General features: G+C 38.4%; 2 protein-coding genes and 1 long non-coding RNA gene across 9 annotated transcripts; 1 reads left to right on the forward strand and 2 right to left on the reverse strand.

Annotated features, from left to right (window-relative positions):
• Positions 1 to 29: 29 nt before the first annotated feature.
• Positions 30 to 14821, reverse strand: si:dkey-93h22.7 (titin). The gene is made up of 21 exons (XM_042423267.1): positions 14221 to 14821; positions 14105 to 14131; positions 13871 to 13997; positions 13616 to 13791; positions 12206 to 12389; positions 11707 to 11813; positions 11449 to 11575; positions 11194 to 11369; positions 9784 to 9967; positions 9284 to 9390; positions 9026 to 9152; positions 4526 to 4701; positions 3115 to 3298; positions 2615 to 2721; positions 2233 to 2505; positions 1816 to 2121; positions 1620 to 1721; positions 1491 to 1518; positions 487 to 535; positions 268 to 333; positions 30 to 162 (listed from the first exon to the last, which is right to left on the reverse strand). The coding sequence occupies exons 1-21, from the start codon at positions 14270 to 14272 to the stop codon at positions 91 to 93; spliced, it is 2757 nt and encodes a 918-aa protein (XP_042279201.1). The 5' UTR covers positions 14273 to 14821; the 3' UTR covers positions 30 to 90.
• Positions 5568 to 21684, reverse strand: LOC121910243 (Fc receptor-like protein 5). Of its 7 annotated transcripts, XM_042431376.1 has the most exons (11): positions 21381 to 21679; positions 21257 to 21283; positions 20710 to 20991; positions 20279 to 20575; positions 18913 to 19185; positions 18470 to 18802; positions 17946 to 17999; positions 17750 to 17860; positions 17622 to 17646; positions 17387 to 17510; positions 5568 to 5741 (listed from the first exon to the last, which is right to left on the reverse strand). In XM_042431376.1, exons 1-10 carry the CDS (start codon positions 21418 to 21420, stop codon positions 17411 to 17413), a joined length of 1542 nt encoding a protein of 513 aa, XP_042287310.1. In that variant the 5' UTR covers positions 21421 to 21679; the 3' UTR covers positions 5568 to 5741; positions 17387 to 17410. The 7 variants fall into 7 exon arrangements, 6 of the variants coding, with proteins under 6 accessions (XP_042287310.1, XP_042287300.1, XP_042287316.1 ...); XM_042431366.1 differs by lacking the exon at positions 5568 to 5741 and having other exon boundaries at positions 15602 to 17510; positions 21381 to 21678; XM_042431382.1 differs by lacking the exons at positions 5568 to 5741; positions 17946 to 17999 and having other exon boundaries at positions 15602 to 17510; positions 21381 to 21677.
• Positions 17633 to 20857, forward strand: LOC121910290. Its single transcript, XR_006099634.1, has 4 exons — positions 17633 to 17695; positions 17782 to 17910; positions 19076 to 19283; positions 20772 to 20857. It is a non-coding gene; the product is annotated as an uncharacterized LOC121910290 (long non-coding RNA).
• Positions 21685 to 21721: the final 37 nt, after the last annotated feature.

Below are 21721 nucleotides of genomic sequence, written 5' to 3' on the forward strand. Positions count from 1 at the left end.
TCAACCTCATCAATAAAACACACACCGAGCAGCATTAACAGATGTTTATTTAAGTAACTACACTGTTTATAGAGCAAACAGTTTGGTCCCTCAGGCCTCCTTAAGTTGTTCATCTTCTTCTTCTCCATATAAGGACCATTCATCCACAGAGGCGGCAGATACCTGATGAAGACAACACAGACAGACAAAGCAGAAGTGGTTGGCCGCTTGTTTGTTTCTGTAACTGAACAATTGGTTAACTGACGTCATTAATTCATCTGAACCCACCTGATCAAATTCATCATCTCTGGCTGTCCTCAACCCATCAGCATCCTCATCGTACTCTGACAAATCCTACAAGACAGGATGATTTAAGGTAAAGTAAATGTCATGGTGAAATAGTACAGTTTGCTACCACAAACATGGCTCTTGTCAGTTGCTTTAATCCTTAAAGCCTTAACCGTGTGTTTTTATTGAAATGATTGAGATACAAAAATACCAACTAACCAGCTCGTTTTCATATGCAGCTACCTTTCTCTCCATCTCCAGGCCCAACCTGAGAGGAGAAAACAACAAGGTGACACACACATACAGCTGTCTACACAGATGTATGAGCTGCTGACTGATAAAAAACAAACAAACAAACAAAAGAAACCCCATACAACTCATATATCTTGCAGAGTAGATTATCTTTATATTTTTCAAAAACTCTCCACCTAACTATTCACACTTTCAGCTTCTCAGTGAGAAGACAACTGCCATTACAAAACAAGTCAAGCCACAAAGCAGTATTGAGGATTTTTTTTGTTGTCATGATGCTTCCCTTTTTATAAGACAGCTGGATCTCTGGTATGATTATTCATCATCTTTACTGTAAAAATGTGACCCTATCTTGCATCAGAGACCAGTGCTTGTCACACTTTTCTTGGTCATCAATAGATGACCAAGAAAATAGAAGTTATGTGACCTGCTGACCCCTCTCTTCCCATATTTCCTGTCAGTTAACATTGTCAAACTGACTAATAGTAGCAATAATGCAAAAACAGATTGTGTTACTGTATCCCAAATCCCCAAATTTCCCCCCAAATTTGATTTGATAAATCTGATACAAAATTAGCCATTAGCCAAACAAAACCATACATGAGAGGACTGGCAGCGTCTGATCATTTCAAATTATTTGCCACTTTTTTGGTTCTTTGTTTGAAAGCTGTTGTATCGTTTTATGACAAAACAGGAAGAGAGTCTTTGTGCTTCCCCCCTAATTCCACCATCTGCCATTGTTTTGTTCAATAGCAGATGGTTGAATAAGTAAAAGATAACTGCCAACATATTACTCCTCTTCAGTATCGTAAAAAAGAAAAATTGAGGAGGATCAAGTAGCACTGCTCTCTTCATTAGAAGAAGCAGCAGGATTATGAGAAAACAATATTACTAAGGGTTATCAAAATGTTGACCACAGTCTCATTTTTAGGTTCTTCCCTTCAAGATATCAAAACTGAGAAATAACTCACAGGGACTTCTCTCCATACTGCCTTCTCCCTGAAACAAGAGTAAAACACATTATTTCACAATAGCAAACGAGGAGGAACCACACTAGATAAAAACAGGACTGTGAAATCTTAGAAGCATTGTGAACTCACTGAACAGCACTCCAATCCAACAAAGAATAGAGACCAACAAAACCAAGAGTGTGAAACATCCAAAGACAATTGCCACCACCAAGTCAGGGAGACGATTCAGCACTGGAGGAGCAGGAAAACAAAGAGAATATATTACACCAGCTATGACTAAGGCAGATTTTAACTCTAAACACAAACAGCAGTGGATCAACTGTACCTTCTTTATCTAAATAACGTGACTTGCTGCTTATGGTTGTGGTGTTATCAAAGCTGTCGGACACTTCACAGTGGTATGTCCCAGCACTGCTCCTCCCTACAGCCAGCAGGAGTATAGACTCCTTTGGAGGCTGGTTGACCACGTGATAAAAGCTTCCTTGGTCATGTAGAAGGGTTTTGTTGAGGAACCACTGGTACCGTGGAAGAGTTCCTTTCGCCACCTTGCAGTAGAGCCTCAGGCCGGTCACAGCATAGTTCTCTCCAAGGTCGGAGTCATAATCTATCGTCACAGGCCCACCAACTGGGACTGTTGAAGACATTATGAATTGAAAAGAGACGTGGTAGGAAAATGGAGAGACATCACAACAAGTAGACTGTATCAGAGTGTTATGCCAGCAGCTTCAAATGATGCACATACCAACTTCTAAGGGCAACCGCCGACTGTTTGCGACCCGATCTCCGTTCTTTGCCTGGCACTGGAGCCATCCTAAGTGCTGGCCCAAAACCAATGGAGTCTTAAATGTGGCTTTTCTCTCTTCAACTGTCACATTGGCAACCAATCCTGTCCCGTTGTAGAGTGAAAAGGTGACAGGTAGAGTCCCTCTTGTTGACTGACAGGTGACCACGGCAGAATAGTGGTGGGAATCTTCCTTTAACACAGTGAAGGATATGTCGGGGTCTGACACCACATCTGAGGGAAGTAGGATGTAAGAGGACGTTATTTTGTTGAGCTTTATTCAAAATAAACCACGTCACAGCTATAAAACCTGAGAGTTTATTCACAAAGGATGACAGCTAACCTTTGACTGTGATAACAACCATAGGGCTGGTGGAGCTGTAGACCTCTGTTTGGTTGTATTGGTTGACAGCGACACATATGTATGAGCCGCTGTCTGCAGAAGTGGCTCTGAAGATGAAGACAGATTATCAATTCAGTACAGTAACTTTCTGTTTACTTGTTCAGTGGCCTCCATTACAAAGTACATCTTTCTCAGACATTGTTATACAGATGTTTGTTGACAGAACAAAGGAATTTGCTTAAAATTCAAAAAATGTTTGGGTAGGAGCACTTCCTGGACTCAAAGGAATTTGCTTAATCTGCAATGACGCATCTCATTTTTACTGCAAATTTGTGTAAAAATGGGATGCCTCACTGAATATGAGATGAGGCATCTCAACAGGCTTATCTGGTACACAATACATTTATTCGACTGCTCAGAACACCATGGCAACCACCTAGCAACCACCTAGTAATGCAGTAGCAGCTGTGCAGGGACTGTCTCAATGGGACTCCACTGACCTGTTGATCGAGAGACGGTTATCTGCAACGTAGTGGTGAGGAGACCGAGCGACAGGTCGATCATTCAACAGCCACTTGTAGGAGACATGATTTCCAGTTTTAAGTTCACAGCGTAGCTTCAGCTCTCTCCCCTCGAAGAACTCCACTGGACCTGAATGGACAATCTTTGCACCTTCCACTGGCTCTGCAGGACAAACACAGCAACAGATGCAGAGCCTGATCTTATCTCAAATGTAAGTGATTCTCATTGGAAAAGTCTTGTTGTTAAGGAAGTAAAGATCTACTGATTAAACTTGAGCTCCTAATTTCCAAAACAAGGAGTTTCATTTTCTCCATGTTTTTGCAGAACCATTTCTCTATTGGTTTACAGGTGACCATGTTGACTAGCTTAACAACACCTAACACCTCAGGATGAACTGAAATAATTCTGGTGACCCCTTGACTTTTCATCTGGCAGTGTCATATGGTCAAAATTTGAATTTGTCCAATACTTGGTTTATGACCAAATACCTGCAAAACTCATGCCAGTCCCATCAACCTCAGCTATAGTGTGTTTTCAGTGCTAATTTGCAAATATTTGCATTAACATGATAAATTAAGATGGCAAACCTTGTAAATATTACATGCTAAACATCAGCATGTTAGTATTTTCACTGTGAACATGTTAGCATGCTGATGTTAGCACTGCTGTGCGCAAGCATGGCTTTATAGACGCTTCATTCATCATGAAATTACAAGTCCATGATAGAGCTGTTTTTGATGTCAGTTGCAGACAAATTTTGCATAACATTGACTCATTTTGCTGCCCACTGAATATTCATATCTTTAATGTTAGGGAACAAACTGACAGTATTCAAGTCCAATTATTCATAATAGAAACATAGTAATTTTGGTGAGTTTAGCAAACAGCTGGTTGGCAATTGATAGACAGAGGATGGGGCATATTATTAACCTATCAGAGTATTCATTGCAGTCTTTATGTATGCCATATCATTTATACCGAAAAGCCTAACATGATATGATTTTCTAAAATGCTTCAGTTAAAGGATAGGTTCACATATTTTCAAGTCTGCCATAATACAATACTTACATGCTAATATGCACATGTAGAGTGATGGGTTGCTGTTGCTTCCCCCCCCCCTTAACAATAAAAGTCTAATTAGGTTGAAAATCAGTTTTTAAAGAGAGACTTGGCCAAGAAGGCAGCTTAAAAGCTAAATCAATAAATGTACAGTAATACAGACAATATAAACAGGCTAAGAAAACTTCCACGCACTGTCATAGAACAATATCCATGGCCTTTGAGAAATATTTCTCAGTGTGTCCACAATACTTTATGTTATTGTCACAGGGAAACCATGGAAAGTATATGTGCCATGTACAGTATATCCCTGTTAATGAAGACACTCACCAATGACCCTCAGGTAGTGTTTGTTGCTGACAGTTGGCTCTATGTCAGAATTGTTCTGTGCTTTGGCCACACACTCCAGGTTGCCCTCATGATAAGGTTTGATTACCAAGGGGAAGGTTCCAACTTCCCCGTCCAGGGAAGTGTATTCACCCAAGAGCTTAGTACGGTTTCCCTCCCTAGAAATGGTTGATAATTAGAGGGATTTCTATCATTACTTAATACATTTTAGTGCATTTGTTATATACAACTACTCACTTGAATAACTGCAGCAGGATTTGTTCATTGTTTTGGTGGATCTGCAGGTCACAATAAAAATCTTCAGACTTCCCCACTAAAGCAACCGAAGGGCCAAACAACTCTGGCCGTTCCAGAGATAACTGGCCTATCAAAGAATAAAATAAAATTCAACAACATTCAACAAATACTCAACAGAAAGAATCAAAAGCTACAAAATGACACACTAACACACGAACAGACTAACAGACTTACTGCTCTCCTTGCTAAAGAAGCACAACCCTAGAGGGGAGAAAAATAGGTTCAAATATGTTACAAGAAATTGTGAAATATTAAGTGTACTGAAGTGGTGTTTGTGTAAATTAGCTTACCCAACATGACCACAAAGAGGAACATTCTTGAAGAAGTTATTGGACTTAACATATGATTACGCTACGCAGTGGCAAATAGTTATGACACTTTTGAGTTGAGGTTGAAGCACTGTGGGTGAAAAAAACACACCTACAAGCAAATGTGCAAATAACTGATAGTGTTACTCTACACCTCCCTATCATACCCTCCCACTCTGTAACATCACCAGAGGAATACGTTCACTCATGCTATAACTGTGAAGGTGTTTTGTACATTTTGAAATGTAAATATCAGAACAAAACAGGTTAAACACAGTGTGACGTGGAAATTAAGCTGTAATCAAGCATCTATTTTTTCATTGAACAAAAAATCAACAAAATATCATTTGAAATTTCCATTTATTTGCAAAAATACATAACAGTATACAATAGATTTGCTCTTGTCCTGAAGCTTGGCTGGAAAATATAATCTCTCATTTTTTGAACTGAATGTTTTTATAAGCAATTTGGTAGTAATAATTGCAGAACAACAGAAAATAAGTACAGATGTGAATTTAAATGATGACAATATGCATGAAGAGGTGATCAATTTGGAGAGAGATGTGAGTTCCTCCTGTGTCATCCTGTGATCTCTGAGGTCGAAAGCAGAAAAAGAGAAAGAAGTTATGATGTTGTCCTGTCTATAGCTGATTCAGATGGTTTCCAACATTATTCAAAACAGCAACAAACAATTTCTTTTGAACAGAAATTGGCAGTTTTTATCATTTCCTGAAAGGTTTGGAGATATAAAGTTTCTGGAGGACAGTAGGTAACACTTTATTTGACATGTCTGCAATTTCCAAATAATTTCCTAGAAAGTTTTAAATGATGGAACTATGTAATTCCATACTGTTTAAAGAGAAAAGAGAGGCAAGTTTATTTGTTTTTTGGTTTATTTAGTTACTTGTGTTCAGTTTATAAGCAGTTGTTGATTTCATCTGGAATTGGCTCCATTAAAAGCCAAAATAATATTCACAAAATTTTAATTTACTGTTTGATTGGAAACTTAATTCTCCATTTACAGTGATTTGTATGCTTGACTGTGGAGAAACTTCACATTTTTGCATATTTGGTTGACCTGAAAACTCTCCAAGTTACGCTAGAAAATAATTACTAGTTTTATTAGGAAATGTACCAATACTCACCAGTGCAACCAAATGACATAGATCTTTCCTTGAGCCTTCCTACAAATTTACAATTTATTTACTAGTCTTCTTTAAAATATAAATGTCAGTAAGAATGGGTCATAAAGTGTTACCACTTTATGTCATATTTCGCTGATGTAAAATCATTGTGTATATATGCAATGTTGTCTGTTTTGTAGGCTTGTATAGCTCTACCTGATTGTGGACATCACTGTGTGCAGAGTCAAGTCAAGTTTATTTATATAGCTCATGCGACAGGTGTAGACTCAATGTGCTTCAAGATAAAAAGCAAAAAACATAGGCAAATGCAATCATACATGGAAAAAAACATATCAGATAAGAACATAGGAGGTATAAGAATGTAATATAAGAAAGTATTACATATATAAAAACATATAAAATAAGAAGGTATTACAATAAAAAAGGAATAACATAAGAAGGTATTATTATTATTATTATTTAAAAGGGAATAATATTAATAATACTGATTCAAAAATAAAAGTTTTAGCCATTAACTACATACTTTAAACCTAACTAAAAGCTTATTCACAAAGGATGACAGCTAACCTTTGACTGTGATAACAACCTCAGGGCTGGAGGAGCTGTAGACCATTGTTTTGTTGTATTGGTTGGCAGCGATACATATGTATGAGCCGCTGTCTGCAGAAGTGGTTCTGAAGATGAAGACGGATTATCAATTCAGTACAGTAACTTTCTGTTTACTTGTTCAGTGGCCTCCATTACAAAGTACATCTTTCTCAGACATTGTTATACAGATGTTTGTTGACAGAACAAAGGAATTTGCTTAAAATTCAAAAAATGTTTGGGTAGGAGCGCTTCCTGGACTCAAAGGAATTTGCTTAATCTGCAATGAGGCATCTCATTTTTACTGCAAATTTGTGTAAAAATGGGATGCCTCACTGAATATGAGATGAGGCATCTCAACAGGCTTATCTGGTACACAATACATTTATTCGACTGCTCAGAACACCATGGCAACCACCTAGCAACCACCTAGTAATGCAGTAGCAGCTGTGCAGGGACTGTCTCAATGGGACTCCACTGACCTGTTGATCGAGAGACGGTTATCTGCAATGTGGTGGTGAGGAGACCGAGCGACAGGTCGATCATTCAACAGCCACTTGTAGGAGACATGATTTCCAGCTTTAAGTTCACAGCGTAGCTTCAGCTCTCTCCCCTCGAAGAACTCCAATGGACCTGAATGGACAATCTCTGCACCTTCCACTGGCTCTGCAGGACAAACACAGCAAGAGACGCAGAGCCTGATCTTATCTCAAATGTAAGTGATTCTCATTGGAAAAGTCTTGTTGTTAAGGAAGTAAAGATCTACTGATTAAACTTGAGCTCCTAATTTCCAAAACAAGGAGTTTCATTTTCTCCATGTTTTTGCAGAACCATTTCTCTATTGGTTTACAGGTGACCATGTTGACTAGCTTAACAACACCTAACACCTCAGGATGAACTGAAATAATTCTGGTGACCCCTTGACTTTTCATCTGGCAGTGTCATATGGTCAAAATTTGAATTTGTCCAATACTTGGTTTATGACCAAATACCTGCAAAACTCATGCCAGTCCCATCAACCTCAGCTATAGTGTGTTTTCAGCGCTAATTTGCAAATATTTGCATTAACATGATAAATTAAGATGGCAAACCTTGTAAATATTACATGCTAAACATCAGCATGTTAGTATTTTCACTGTGAACATGTTAGCATGCTGATGTTAGCACTGCTGTGCGCAAGCATGGCTTTATAGACGCTTCATTCATCATGAAATTACAAGTCCATGATAGAGCTGTTTTTGATGTCAGTTGCAGACAAATTTTGCATAACATTGACTCATTTTGCTGCCCACTGAATATTCATATCTTTAATGTTAGGGAACAAACTGACAGTATTCAAGTCCAATTATTCATAATAGAAACATAGTAATTTTGGTGAGTTTAGCAAACAGCTGGTTGGCAATTGATAGACAGAGGATGGGGCATATTATTAACCTATCAGAGTATTCATTGCAGTCTTTATGTATGCCATATCATTTATACCGAAAAGCCTAACATGATATGATTTTCTAAAGTGCTTCAGTTCAAGGATAGGTTCACATATTTTCAAGTCTGCCATAATACAATACTTACATGCTAATATGCACATGTAGAGTGATGGGTTGCTGTTGCTTTCCCCCCCCTTAACAATAAAAGTCTAATTAGGTTAAAAATCAGTTTTGAAAGAGAGACTTGGCCAAGAAGGCAACTTAAAAGCTAAATCAATAAATGTACAGTAATACAGAAAATATAAACAGGCTAAGAAAACTTCCACGCACTGTCACAAAACAATATCCATGGCCTTTGAGAAATATTTCTCAGTGTGTCCACAATACTTTATGTTATTGTCACAGGGAAACCATGGAAAGTATATGTGCCATGTACAGTATATCCCTGTTAATGAAGACACTCACCAATGACCCTCAGGTAGTGTTTGTTGCTGACAGTTGGCTCTATGTCAGAATTGTCCTGTGCTCTGGCCACACACTCCAGGTTGCCCTCATGATAAGGTTTGATTATTAAAAAGAAGGTTCCAACTTGCCCGTCCAGGGAAGCGTATTCACTCAAGAGCTTGGTACGGTTTCCCTCCCTAGAAATGGTTGATAATTAGAGGGATTTCTATCATTACTTAATACATTTTAGTGCATTTGTTATATACAACTACTCACTTGAATAACTGCAGCAGGATTTGTTCATTCTTTGGGTAGATCTGCAGGTCACAATGAAACACTTCAACCTCCCCCACTAAAGCAACCGAAGGGCCAAACAACTCTGGCCATTCCAGAGATAACTGGCCTATCAAAGAATAAAATAAAATTCAACAACATTCAACAAATACTCAACAGAAAGAATCAAAAGCTACAAAATGACGCACTAACACACAAACAGACTGACTAAAAGCTTATTCACAAAGGATGACAGCTAACCTTTGACTGTGATAACAACCTCAGGGCTGGTGGAGCTGTAGACCTCTGTTTTGTTGTATTGGTTGGCAGCGATACATATGTATGAGCCGCTGTCTGCAGAAGTGGTTCTGAAGATGAAGACAGATTATCAATTCAGTACAGTAACTTTCTGTTTACTTGTTCAGTGGCCTCCATTACAAAGTACATCTTTCTCAGACATTGTTATACAGATGTTTGTTGACAGAACAAAGGAATTTGCTTAAAATTCAAAAAATGTTTGGGTAGGAGCGCTTAATGGACTCAAAGGAATTTGCTTAATCTGCAATGAGGCATCTCATTTTTACTGCAAATTTGTGTAAAAATGGGATGCCTCACTGAATATGAGATGAGGGATCTCAACAGGCTTATCCTGTACACAATAAATTTATTCGACTGCTCAGAACACCATGGCAACCACCTAGCAACCACCTAGTAATGCAGTAGCAGCTGTGCAGGGACTGTCTCAATGGGACTCCACTGACCTGTTGATCGAGAGACGGTTATCTGCAACGTGGTGGTGAGGAGACCGAGCGACAGGTCGATCATTCAACAGCCACTTGTAGGAGACATGATTTCCAGCTTTAAGTTCACAGCGTAGCTTCAGCTCTCTCCCCTCGAAGAACTCCACTGGACCTGAATGGACAATCTCTGCACCTGCCACTGGCTCTGCAGGACAAACACAGCAACAGACGCAGAGCCTGATCTTATCTCAAATGTAAGTAATTCTCATTGGAAAAGTCTTGTTGTTAAGGAAGTAAAGATCTACTGATTAAACTTGAGCTCCTAATTTCCAAAACAAGGAGTTTCATTTTCTCCATGTTTTTGCAGAACCATTTCTCTATTGGTTTACAGGTGACCATGTTGACTAGCTTAACAACACCTAACACCTCAGGATGAACTGAAATAATTTTGGTGACCCCTTGACTTTTCATCTGACAGTGTCATATGGTCAAAATTTGAATTTGTCCAATACTTGGTTTATGACCAAATACCTGCAAAACTCATGCCAGTCCCATCAACCTCAGCTATAGTGTGTTTTCAGTGCTAATTTGCAAATATTTGCATTAACATGATAAATTAAGATGGCAAACCTTGTAAATATTACATGCTAAACATCAGCATGTTAGTATTTTCACTGTGAACATGTTAGCATGCTGATGTTAGCACTGCTGTGCGCAAGCATGGCTTTATAGACGCTTCATTCATCATGAAATTACAAGTCCATGATAGAGCTGTTTTTGATGTCAGTTGCAGACAAATTTTGCATAACATTGACTCATTTTGCTGCCCACTGAATATTCATATCTTTAATGTTAGGGAACAAACTGACAGTATTCAAGTCCAATTATTCATAATAGAAACATAGTAATTTTGGTGAGTTTAGCAAACAGCTGGTTGGCAATTGATAGACAGAGGATGGGGCATATTATTAACCTATCAGAGTATTCATTGCAGTCTTTATGTATGCCATATCATTTATACCGAAAAGCCTAACATGATATGATTTTCTAAAATGCTTCAGTTAAAGGATAGGTTCACATATTTTCAAGTCTGCCATAATACAATAATTACATGCTAATATGCACATGTAGAGTGATGGGTTGCTGTTGCTTTTCCCCCCCTTAACAATAAAAGTCTAATTAGGTTAAAAATCAGTTTTTAAAGAGAGACTTGGCCAAGAAGGCAACTTAAAAGCTAAATCAATAAATGTACAGTAATACAGACAATATAAACAGGCTAAGAAAACTTCCACGCACTATCACAAAACAATATCCATGGCCTTTGAGAAATATTTCTCAGTGTGTCCACAATACTTTATGTTATTGTCACAGGGAAACCATGGAAAGTATATGTGCCATGTACAGTATATCCCTGTTAATGAAGACACTCACCAATGACCCTCAGGTAGTGTTTGTTGCTGACAGTTGGCTCTATGTCAGAATTGTCCTGTGCTCTGGCCACACACTCCAGGTTGCCCTCATGATAAGGTTGGATTATTAAAAAGAAGGTTCCAACTTGCCCGTCCAGGGAAGTGTATTCACTCAAGAGCTTAGTACGGTTTCCCTCCCTAGAAATGGTTGATAATTAGAGGGATTTCTATCATTACTTAATACATTTTAGTGCATTTGTTATATACAACTACTCACTTGAATAACTGCAGCAGGATTTGTTCATTCTTTGGGTAGATCTGCAGGTCACAATGAAACACTTCAACCTCCCCCACTAAAGCAACCGAAGGGCCAAACAACTCTGGCCGTTCCAGAGATAACTGGCCTATCAAAGAATAAAATAAAATTCAACAACATTCAACAAATATTCAACAGAAAGAATCAAAAGCTACAAAATGACGCACTAACACACAAACAGACTGACTAAAAGCTTATTCACAAAGGATGACAGCTAACCTTTGACTGTGATAACAACCTCAGGGCTGGTGGAGCTGTAGACCTCTGTTTTGTTGTATTGGTTGGCAGCGATACATATGTATGAGCCGCTGTCTGCAGAAGTGGTTCTGAAGATGAAGACAGATTATCAATTCAGTACAGTAACTTTCTGTTTACTTGTTCAGTGGCCTCCATTACAAAGTACATCTTTCTCAGACATTGTTATACAGATGTTTGTTGACAGACAAAGGAATTTGCTTAAAATTCAAAAAATGTTTGGGTAGGAGCGCTTAATGGACTCAAAGGAATTTGCTTAATCTGCATTGACGCATCTCATTTTTACTGCAAATTTGTGTAAAAATGGGATGCCTCACTGAATATGAGATGAGGGATCTCAACAGGCTTATCCTGTACACAATAAATTTATTCGACTGCTCAGAACACCATGGCAACCACCTAGCAACCACCTAGTAATGCAGTAGCAGCTGTGCAGGGACTGTCTCAATGGGACTCCACTGACCTGTTGATCGAGAGACGGTTATCTGCAACTTGGTGGTGAGGAGACCGAGCGACAGGTCGATCATTCAACAGCCACTTGTAGGAGACATGATTTCCAGCTTTAAGTTCACAGCGTAGCTTCAGCTCTCTCCCCTCGAAGAACTCCACTGGACCTGAATGGACAATCTCTGCACCTGCCACTGGCTCTGCAGGACAAACACAGCAACAGACGCAGAGCCTGATCTTATCTCAAATGTAAGTGATTCTCATTGGAAAAGTCTTGTTGTTAAGGAAGTAAAGATCTACTGATTAAACTTGAGCTCCTAATTTCCAAAACAAGGAGTTTCATTTTCTCCATGTTTTTGCAGAACCATTTCTCTATTGGTTTACAGGTGACCATGTTGACTAGCTTAACAACACCTAACACCTCAGGATGAACTGAAATAATTCTGGTGACCCCTTGACTTTTCATCTGACAGTGTCATATGGTCAAAATTTGAATTTGTCCAATACTTGGTTTATGACCAAATACCTGCAAAACTCATGCCAGTCCCATCAACCTCAGCTATAGTGTGTTTTCAATGCTAATTTGCAAATATTTGCATTAACATGATAAATTAAGATGGCAAACCTTGTAAATATTACATGCTAAACATCAGCATGTTAGTATTTTCACTGTGAACATGTTAGCATGCTGATGTTAGCACTGCTGTGCGCAAGCATGGCTTTATAGACGCTTCATTCATCATGAAATTACAAGTCAATGATAGAGCTGTTTTTGATGTCAGTTGCAGACAAATTTTGCATAACATTGACTCATTTTGCTGCCCACTGAATATTCATATCTTTAATGTTAGGGAACAAACTGACAGTATTCAAGTCCAATTATTCATAATAGAAACATAGTAATTTTGGTGAGTTTAGCAAACAGCTGGTTGGCAATTGATAGACAGAGGATGGGGCATATTATTAACCTATCAGAGTATTCATTGCAGTCTTTATGTATGCCATATCATTTATACCGAAAAGCCTAACATGATATGATTTTCTAAAATGCTTCAGTTAAAGGATAGGTTCACATATTTTCAAGTCTGCCATAATACAATACTTACATGCTAATATGCACATGTAGAGTGATGGGTTGCTGTTGCTTTTCCCCCCCTTAACAATAAAAGTCTAATTAGGTTAAAAATCAGTTTTTAAAGAGAGACTTGGCCAAGAAGGCAACTTAAAAGCTAAATCAATAAATGTACAGTAATACAGACAATATAAACAGGCTAAGAAAACTTCCACGCACTGTCATAGAACAATATCCATGGCCTTTGAGAAATATTTCTCAGTGTGTCCACAATACTTTATGTTATTGTCACAGGGAAACCATGGAAAGTATATGTGCCATGTACAGTATATCCCTGTTAATGAAGACACTCACCAATGACCCTCAGGTAGTGTTTGTTGCTGACAGTTGGCTCTATGTCAGAATTGTCCTGTGCTCTGGCCACACACTCCAGGTTGCCCTCATGATAAGGTTTGATTACCAAGGGGAAGGTTCCAACTTGCCCGTCCAGGGAAGCGTATTCACTCAAGAGCTTGGTACGGTTTCCCTCCCTAGAAATGGTTGATAATTAGAGGGATTTCTATCATTACTTAATACATTTTAGTGCATTTGTTATATACAACTACTCACTTGAATAACTGCAGCAGGATTTGTTCATTCTTTGGGTAGATCTGCAGGTCACAATAAAAATCTTCAACCTCCCCCACTAAAGCAACCGAAGGGCCAAACAACTTTGGACGTTCCAGGGATAACTGGCCTATCAAAGAATAAAATAAAATTCAACAACATTCAACAAATACTCAACAGAAAGAATCAAAAGCTACAAAATGACACACTAACACACGAACAGACTAACAGACTTACTGCTCTCCTTGCTAAAGAAGCACAACCCTAGAGGGGAGAAAAATAGGTTCAAATATGTTACAAGAAATTGTGAAATATTAAGTGTACTGAAGTGGTGTTTGTGTAAATTAGCTTACCCAACATGACCACAAAGAGGAACATTCTTGAAGAAGTTATTGGACTTAACATACGATTATGCTACACAGTGGCAAATAGTTTTGACAGTTTTGAGTTAAGGTTGAAGCACTGTGGGTGAAAAAAACACACCTACAAGCAAATGTGCAAATAATTGATAGTGTTACTCTACACCTCCCTATCATACCCTCCCACTCTGTAACATCACCAGAGGAATACGTTCACTCATGCTATAACTGTGAAGGTGTTTTGTACATTTTGAAATGTAAATATCAGAACAAAACAGGTTAAACACAGTGTGACGTGGAAATTAAGCTGTAATCAAGCATCTATTTTTTCATTGAACAAAAAATCAACAAAATATCATTTGAAATTTCCATTTATTTGCAAAAATACATAACAGTATACAATAGATTTGCTCTTGTCCTGTAGTTTGGCTGGAAAATATAATCTCTCATTTTTTGAACTGAATGTTTTTATAAGCAATTTGGTAGTAATAATTGCAGAACAACAGAAAATAAGTACAGATATGAATTTAAATAATGACAATATGCATGAAGAGGTGATCAATTTGGAGAGAGGTGTGAGTTCCTTCTGTGTCATCCTGTGATCTCTGAGGTCGAAAGCAGAAAAAGAGAAAGAAGTTATGATGTTGTCCTGTCTATAGCTGATTCAGATGGCTTCCAACATTATTCAAAACAGCAACAAACAATTTCTTTTGAACAGAAATTGGCAGTTTTTATCATTTCCTGAAAGGTTTGGAGATATAAAGTTTCTGGAGGACAGTAGGTAACACTTTATTTGACATGTCTGCAATTTCCAAATAATTTCCTAGAAAGTTTTAAATGATGGAACTATGTAATTCCATACTGTTTAAAGAGAAAAGAGAGGCAAGTTTATTTGTTTTTTGGTTCATTTAGTTACTTGTGTTCAGTTTATAAGCAGTTGTTGATTTCATCTGGAATTGGCTCCATTAAAAGCCAAAATAATATTCACAAAATTTTAATTTACTGTTTGATTGGAAACTTAATTCTCCATTTACAGTGATTTGTATGCTTGACTGTGGAGAAACTTCACATTTTTGCATATTCGGTTGACCTGAAAACTCTCCAAGTTACGCTAGAAAATATTTACTAGTTTTATTAGGAAATGTACCAATACTCACCAGTGCAACCAAATGACATAGATCTTTCCTTGAGCCTTCCTACAAATTTACAATTTATTTACTAGTCTTCTTTAAAATATAAATGTCAGTAAGAATGGGTCATAAAGTGTTACCACTTTATGTCATATTTCGCTGATGTAAAATCATTGTGTATATATGCAATGTTGTCTGTTTTGTAGGCTTGTATAGCTCTACCTGATTGTGGACATCACTGTGTGCAGAGTCAAGTCAAGTTTATTTATATAGCTCATGCGACAGGTGTAGACTCAATGTGCTTCAAGATAAAAAGCAAAAAACATAGGCAAATGCAATCATACATGGAAAAAAACATATCAGATAAGAACATAGGAGGTATAAGAATGTAACATAAGAAGGTATTACATATATAAAAACATATAAAATAAGAAGGTATTACAATAAAAAGGGAATAACATAAGAAGGTATTATTATTATTGTTATTTAAAAGGGAATAATATTAATAATACTGATTCAAAAATAAAAGTTTTAGCCGTTAACTACATACTTTAAACCTAACTAAAAGCTTGCGAAAAAAGATATGTTTATAGTCTGCTTTTAAAAGAAGACGCTGTTGTGGCAGATTAGTTCATGTGGTAGAGAATTCCAGAGAGTAGGACCATAATGACTGAAGGCACCATATTTAATTTAGAATTTATTCTTGGTATAGTGACGAGACTTTTGCTTGATGATTTAAGATTCCTTAATCCGATGTGTACTCAGTGAGCATGTCAACAATGTAGAAAGGAGCTAAGCTGTTCATAGATTTAAAAACAATGAGAAGTATTTTTAAATCATTTCTTAGTTTTACTGGGAGCCTGTGAAGAGAAGTTAAAGGAGTGATGTGTTCAAACCTTTTGATTTTAGTTAATACTCTGGCTGCAGCATTCTGAATAAGCTGGAGTTTATTTAACAGCTGCTTTGTCGTTCCGGCAAAAAATGCATTACAGTAATCTAGTCTATTAGAAATAAAAGCATGAAACAGCTTTTCAGAGTCTGACTGTGACAAGAAACATCTAACTTTACATGTATTTCTGGGATGATAAAAGGCAGTCTTGGAGATATTAGATATGTGCTTCTGGAATTTAAGATTAGTATCCAAAATCACTCCTCAAAGTTTTTGACATGCTCACAAGGTTTTGCCAACAGGGGAGTTAACAAAGAGTGAATCTGGTGCCTCAAAGCCTTGGGACCTACTAAAAGAATCTCTGTTTTGTCCTCATTTATCAGTAAAAAATGTGTGGCCATCCAATATTTGATATTTGCAATGCATTGGATGAGGCCATTCATTGGAGTAAGGTAAGGCAGAAACAGTTATGTATAACTGTATCATCAGCATAGGAGTGATATGAAATATTGTATTGCCGAATGATGGACCCAAGTGGGAGCATATACAAATTAAACAGCAGTGGGCCAAGAACTGACCCTTGAGGGACTCCATATGGAACGCAGACTTTAAGTGATTCAAAGTTACCAATAGAAACAGAAAAAGATCCTCCATTAAAATGGGAAGAAAGCCAATTAAGAACTGTGCCTCTAAGGCCTAAACAGTGTTCTAGGCACTGAAGAAGAATTATATGGTCGACTGTGATGAAGGTTGCATTGCGATCAAGAAGTACAAGAATAGAAACTTTATGGTTGTCTTAAGATTGTTAACAACTCTGACCAGGGCAGTGTCTTTACTGTGGTTAACTCTAAAACCAGACTTCAAACAAATTGTTAGATGACTGATACATATGTAATTGTTGGTATACAACCTTTTCAAGAATTTTTCCCAGGAATGGAAGGTTTGGGATTGGTCGGTAGTTCTCAAAAACACATGGATCAAGATAACTCTTTTTCAACAATGGTGTTATAATAATATGTTTAAGACCTGTGGGGAAGATTCCAGAGAGTAGGGAGGCATTCACAATCTCAAGGACATCATTTACCAAACAGCTAAAAACTTAGTAAGCATTTGGTCAAGAACACATGTTGCAGAACGTAACTGCTGCACCACTTCTTGTAGTTCATCACGTTGAAGAAGAGCAAAGTTGGACAGAGGAAGTATCGGCTTGCCTGTCTCCTGACTGGGATGTGGGTGAAGACATAGGAAATGTATCCAGACTGGGACTAGAAGGTACAAACATTGTTGAACTAGTTGATTTGACTTACAGTACAATAATACACTTACGCTTGCTTAACAACAATAAGCATTAGAAAGTCAACTGAGGTAAAGCTTACTTTGTTGTAACAGTGTGGGCACGAGCTGAGAAGGAAATGAGAAGGGAAAAGAGGAAGAGACATATTTAAGTCAGGTAGAAGTCTCAAGTCAGTTGATTTTTTCCTCACACATAGACGGGCACACACACCTTGCTCATGGCCAAACTTCTTGTACACACAGGCTACGGCCACAGTCAAAGTGAGAAGAAGGAAGCAGCAGAACACTATGGCGATGACCTCTATGGCAGTTATGAAAACATCTGTGGAAGAGACAAGGCCGGTGAAACATTATATACTTTAATGGCAGCACGTAAGTCATTTAAATATACGATATGTGCTTTTTACTTGGTGGTGTTTCAGTGGAAGATGTTGCTCGTGGCATGGAGTTAAGGATCCTGTCTGATCAAGAGTAAAAAGTATGATGTGGTGAAGAGTGCAGAGACCTCACACAAAGAGGAAATTCACTCAAATGTTAAGATGAGTCTGGATTAAGAAGAAATCTAGTTTAGCAGTTGAGAAGTTAGCTTAGCATAAAGACTAAAAACAAGGGGAAACAGCTAGCTTGTCTTTGCCAAAAGGCAACAAAATCTGCCAACCAGCACCTCTAAAGCTCACTAATTAACATGTTATATCTTATCTCATGTTTGCTTAATCCATATAGAGGCAGGCTAGCTGTTTAGCCCTATTTGCAATCTTTATGTTAAGGTAGGCTAAGCAGCTGCTTGCGGAACCGTTAGCTACACAGACATGTGTTGTATCAATCTTCTTGTCTAACTCTCAGCAAGAAAGTGACTATGTATATTTTCTAAAATATAAAACTAATCATTTAATGTTAATTGTATTCAACACCTAGTCTTGATCTTTTCAACCTGTTAGTCGAACCAGGACGGCTGTACTCTCCACCCAGGCACCATAGTCATCATAGCTGTCCCTGGCCCTGCAGCGGTAATACCCAGACTCCTCTGGGCCAAGCTTGGCCAGAATGAGGGTTCGTCTATGGTCAACAAGGGCATAGTGAGGCAAGACGGGCTGAATATGGGAGTCCACATGGGTCTCAGGAGGAAGAACAGAGTCGTTCAAGAGCCAGGAGATATAAGGAAAAGTTCCTCTGCTGATTTGGCAGCTCAGCCTGACACCAACCAGTTTTGAGTCAGCTCTGTAAAGATGTTCAACTTCAACTTTTACATCACCCCCGACTGGGACTGATAAAAAGAGAGGAGGGCAATGAGAGAAATATTAATAAAGAGGGGGAAATTAAAGGCAGGGAATCAAAGTAACACATGTTTACTTCACATGTCTGTGTAGCTCATACCCACTTCCAGAGTCACAGGCTCACTTAACAACTCCTGCATCTCAGTTTTCACCCGACATCGGGCCATGCCCATGTCCAGACCGGGTACCACGGCAACAGGGAACCAGGCAGCAAGGGATTCAGCCGCTATGACAGCTCCCACTTCCTTGTTGTCTACTGACAGAGAGAAGTTTACTGGAGGAGTCCCTCTTGATGACCAGCAAGTTACATTCCCATGGTAACTGTCTCCCACTTTGGAGATGGAGAAGGAGATCCTTGGTGTTGAAACATGGACTGATGGCAGAATGAAGAGGAGAGAAGATGGGGAGAGTGATGATACAATACATATCAGCCAGTGGTGAAACTTTGTACAAATCTAATCAAAATGTCAGGTGGGTGTACAAATCAGGAGTGTGTGGCCAAAAGTAGATTGTGTACTTTTGGTATGTGGCTGTTTTTACTGTTTTGGGCGAGGCTACTTTGACTGAAGGCAACTCTGAATGATGCAGCATAAATCAAAGACAGTTTTAGACAATTGCTTCCAACTTCATAATTATGCATAGACTCTTTTGGTTTTGAGAAAAAAAAAATTGTAGTGGCCTTTCATCAAGAATCAAAATCAAACTAAAATAAAACTGATGCCATTGATGCAGCGTGGGCATGTGATGTATGCAGGCAAAAGAAGTCCACTGTCCATGCAAAGTTTTTGTGTTTCTGAAGGTTTATTCCTCAAAAACAAGCAAACAAACAAAAGACTAAAGAGATCATGGCTCCTGCTGCCTCTCTTGCTCTAGTAAAAACCCATAGGCCCACCCCAGGTGCATGCTGGTCCTATATAACGTACCTATAACCTCACGTGCCCAGTGTTACCCAATTCACAAAACAAAATAAAACCAAAACTAAATACTAGTTAACTAAAACTAAATACGCTAAACAAGCAAATAATTAAACTAAACAAATAATTAGCAAAAGAAAATACTATTGAAATCAAATCTAAATAAACTAAATATTGAGAATCATCAAATAATGCTAATTACCATTAGTAAAACAACAACCAAACTGATAAATAGCTCCTACAACTTTAAAACTATGTTTTACGTTGGACAACTAAAATCTGCCCAAAATTTGGTCAATTGAAAAAGTTGAGTTGAGTGAGGAATTCATATTCTTTTCTACTAAAAGTGCTGTTAATATTGACATCAGCAAAACAAAAACATTTGTTGGGTATATTTTATGTAGGGTTTTTAAATGTATTTCTCTAGCCCTATTGGATATACAGAATTTATATGGTAATGACCCAGTTTTATTCCAGTCAATTTTCTCAATTCCACCTTCCTGCAAATCTTCAATCTACTGTGCTGCATTTGCATTTTTTATGGATTTATACCTTTGACCTCCACCTTGACCTCTGTGCTGCTGGAAAACCTCCTGATGTTCTGCACGCTGGACCAAGCCATGCAGTAATAGTACCCAGCATGCCCTGGAGTCACCTTCTCCATCACTAGCTTGTTCCCAGTGGCGTGCAGTAAAGAAGAGGTTGAAGGCGTTATTTCCTTCCTGTTGAAAAACCACGTGTAGGAAAGGTGGGAGCCCTTTGTGACATCACAGCTCAGAACAATGCGTGAGCCCTCGAATGCGACTGGGGGGAAGGGCTCAGAGTTCACTCTGGTCATTGATGCTGGAACTAGAAGTGAGGGAATGATAGACGGTTGGGGAGGAGAGGAAGAGGTCAAGTTTGAGGTGATTGTCTCAAGTAAAATAACCAGGACTTTAAAGCTCTAACAAGATAAATACTTTCTCTGTGTGTCTGGTACTCACTGACTACACTTAGCCTGATCTTGTTGCTAATTCCTGTGCCTTCCCCTGTCTTTGCCTCGCAGTGGTATGACCCCTCTGATGTCATAGTGACCTTTTGGAAGAATGCTGCAGGTTGGTCCCCTTGGAGATCGGTGCCTGTGGCTATCCGCAGCCCACCATCCTTCATCAGCTCATAGGTGACTGGCAGAGAGGAGTCAGGCGCAATACACCGGAAAACCACCCCTGAGCCGAGGTAGGCCTTGTCAGGACCAGTAAGCACTGGGCGAAGAGAGACTGATCCACCTTAAGAAAGAAATTTACTTACATGAACATGAATACAGTACCTTTTGGAAAAAATGTTGGTTCAGGTTTTAAAGAGAGTTTAGAGACATACAGTCACCAAATTATCTTATTTCTTTTTGCACATATATAGAATGTTAAGAGATAAAAGAAAACCAAGCTCCTGAACTAATAGCACACACTATAATGCAGCAACTATCCAAAAAGTTCTGAACCAGAAAACACACAAAAGAGCTCCGCATCTTAAGCACCACTTTGACAAACTTACTTATCTTGACGAACACATTTGCCAGAGCTGAAAAATAAAATCAACAACAGGATCTAATAAGAATATCAGTCCATTAAACGATTCATTTATGCAGCTATTTTAAATAAATTTTCGACTAACTCACCCAAAATTGGCAATAAATTCAGCGCCTGTAGTTTCTTCATAACAAACAGTGGTCTGCAATTATCTCTGACATGGTTTCTCTGGCTCAAGTGTGTGTGTGTGTATGTGTGTGTGTGTGTGTGTGTGTGTGTGTGTATGTGTGTGTGTGTGTGTGTGTGTGTGTGTGCATGTATGTGTGTGTGTAAAGACTAGGGGTGTTACACATGTGTTCCAAGTAGATAACATATTAGGCTGCATGTTTGGCTTCGTTTTCACTCCAATAAAGCTTAAAAATACACAAACCACAAGTTGTATCAGCATTATATTTGAAAAACATTCACAGTTAATTGGATACAGTTAAAG

This window comes from Thunnus maccoyii, chromosome 2 (genome assembly GCF_910596095.1).
Source record: "Thunnus maccoyii chromosome 2, fThuMac1.1, whole genome shotgun sequence".
In the NCBI taxonomy this organism is placed as follows: Eukaryota; Metazoa; Chordata; class Actinopteri; order Scombriformes; family Scombridae; genus Thunnus; species Thunnus maccoyii.

What these genes read in the sequence shown, in the direction of transcription:
- si:dkey-93h22.7 (XM_042423267.1), bottom strand. Translation starts at nt 14,272, where the DNA reads ATGTTAAGTCCAATAACTTCTTCAAGAATGTTCCTCTTTGTGGTCATG. An exon ending in GGTTGTTATCACAGTCAAAG is followed by an intron (nt 11,576 to 11,706) that starts GTTAGCTGTCAT and finishes ATTCTTTGATAG; the next exon opens with GCCAGTTATCTCTGGAACGG. An exon ending in GGTTGTTATCACAGTCAAAG is followed by an intron (nt 2,506 to 2,614) that starts GTTAGCTGTCAT and finishes TACTTCCCTCAG; the next exon opens with ATGTGGTGTCAGACCCCGAC.
- LOC121910243 (XM_042431376.1), bottom strand. Translation starts at nt 21,420, where the DNA reads ATGAAGAAACTACAGGCGCTGAATTTATTGCCAATTTTGG. An exon ending in GAATTTATTGCCAATTTTGG is followed by an intron (nt 21,284 to 21,380) that starts GTGAGTTAGTCG and finishes TTTATTTTTCAG; the next exon opens with CTCTGGCAAATGTGTTCGTC. An exon ending in GATCAGGCTAAGTGTAGTCA is followed by an intron (nt 20,576 to 20,709) that starts GTGAGTACCAGA and finishes CCTCACTTCTAG; the next exon opens with TTCCAGCATCAATGACCAGA.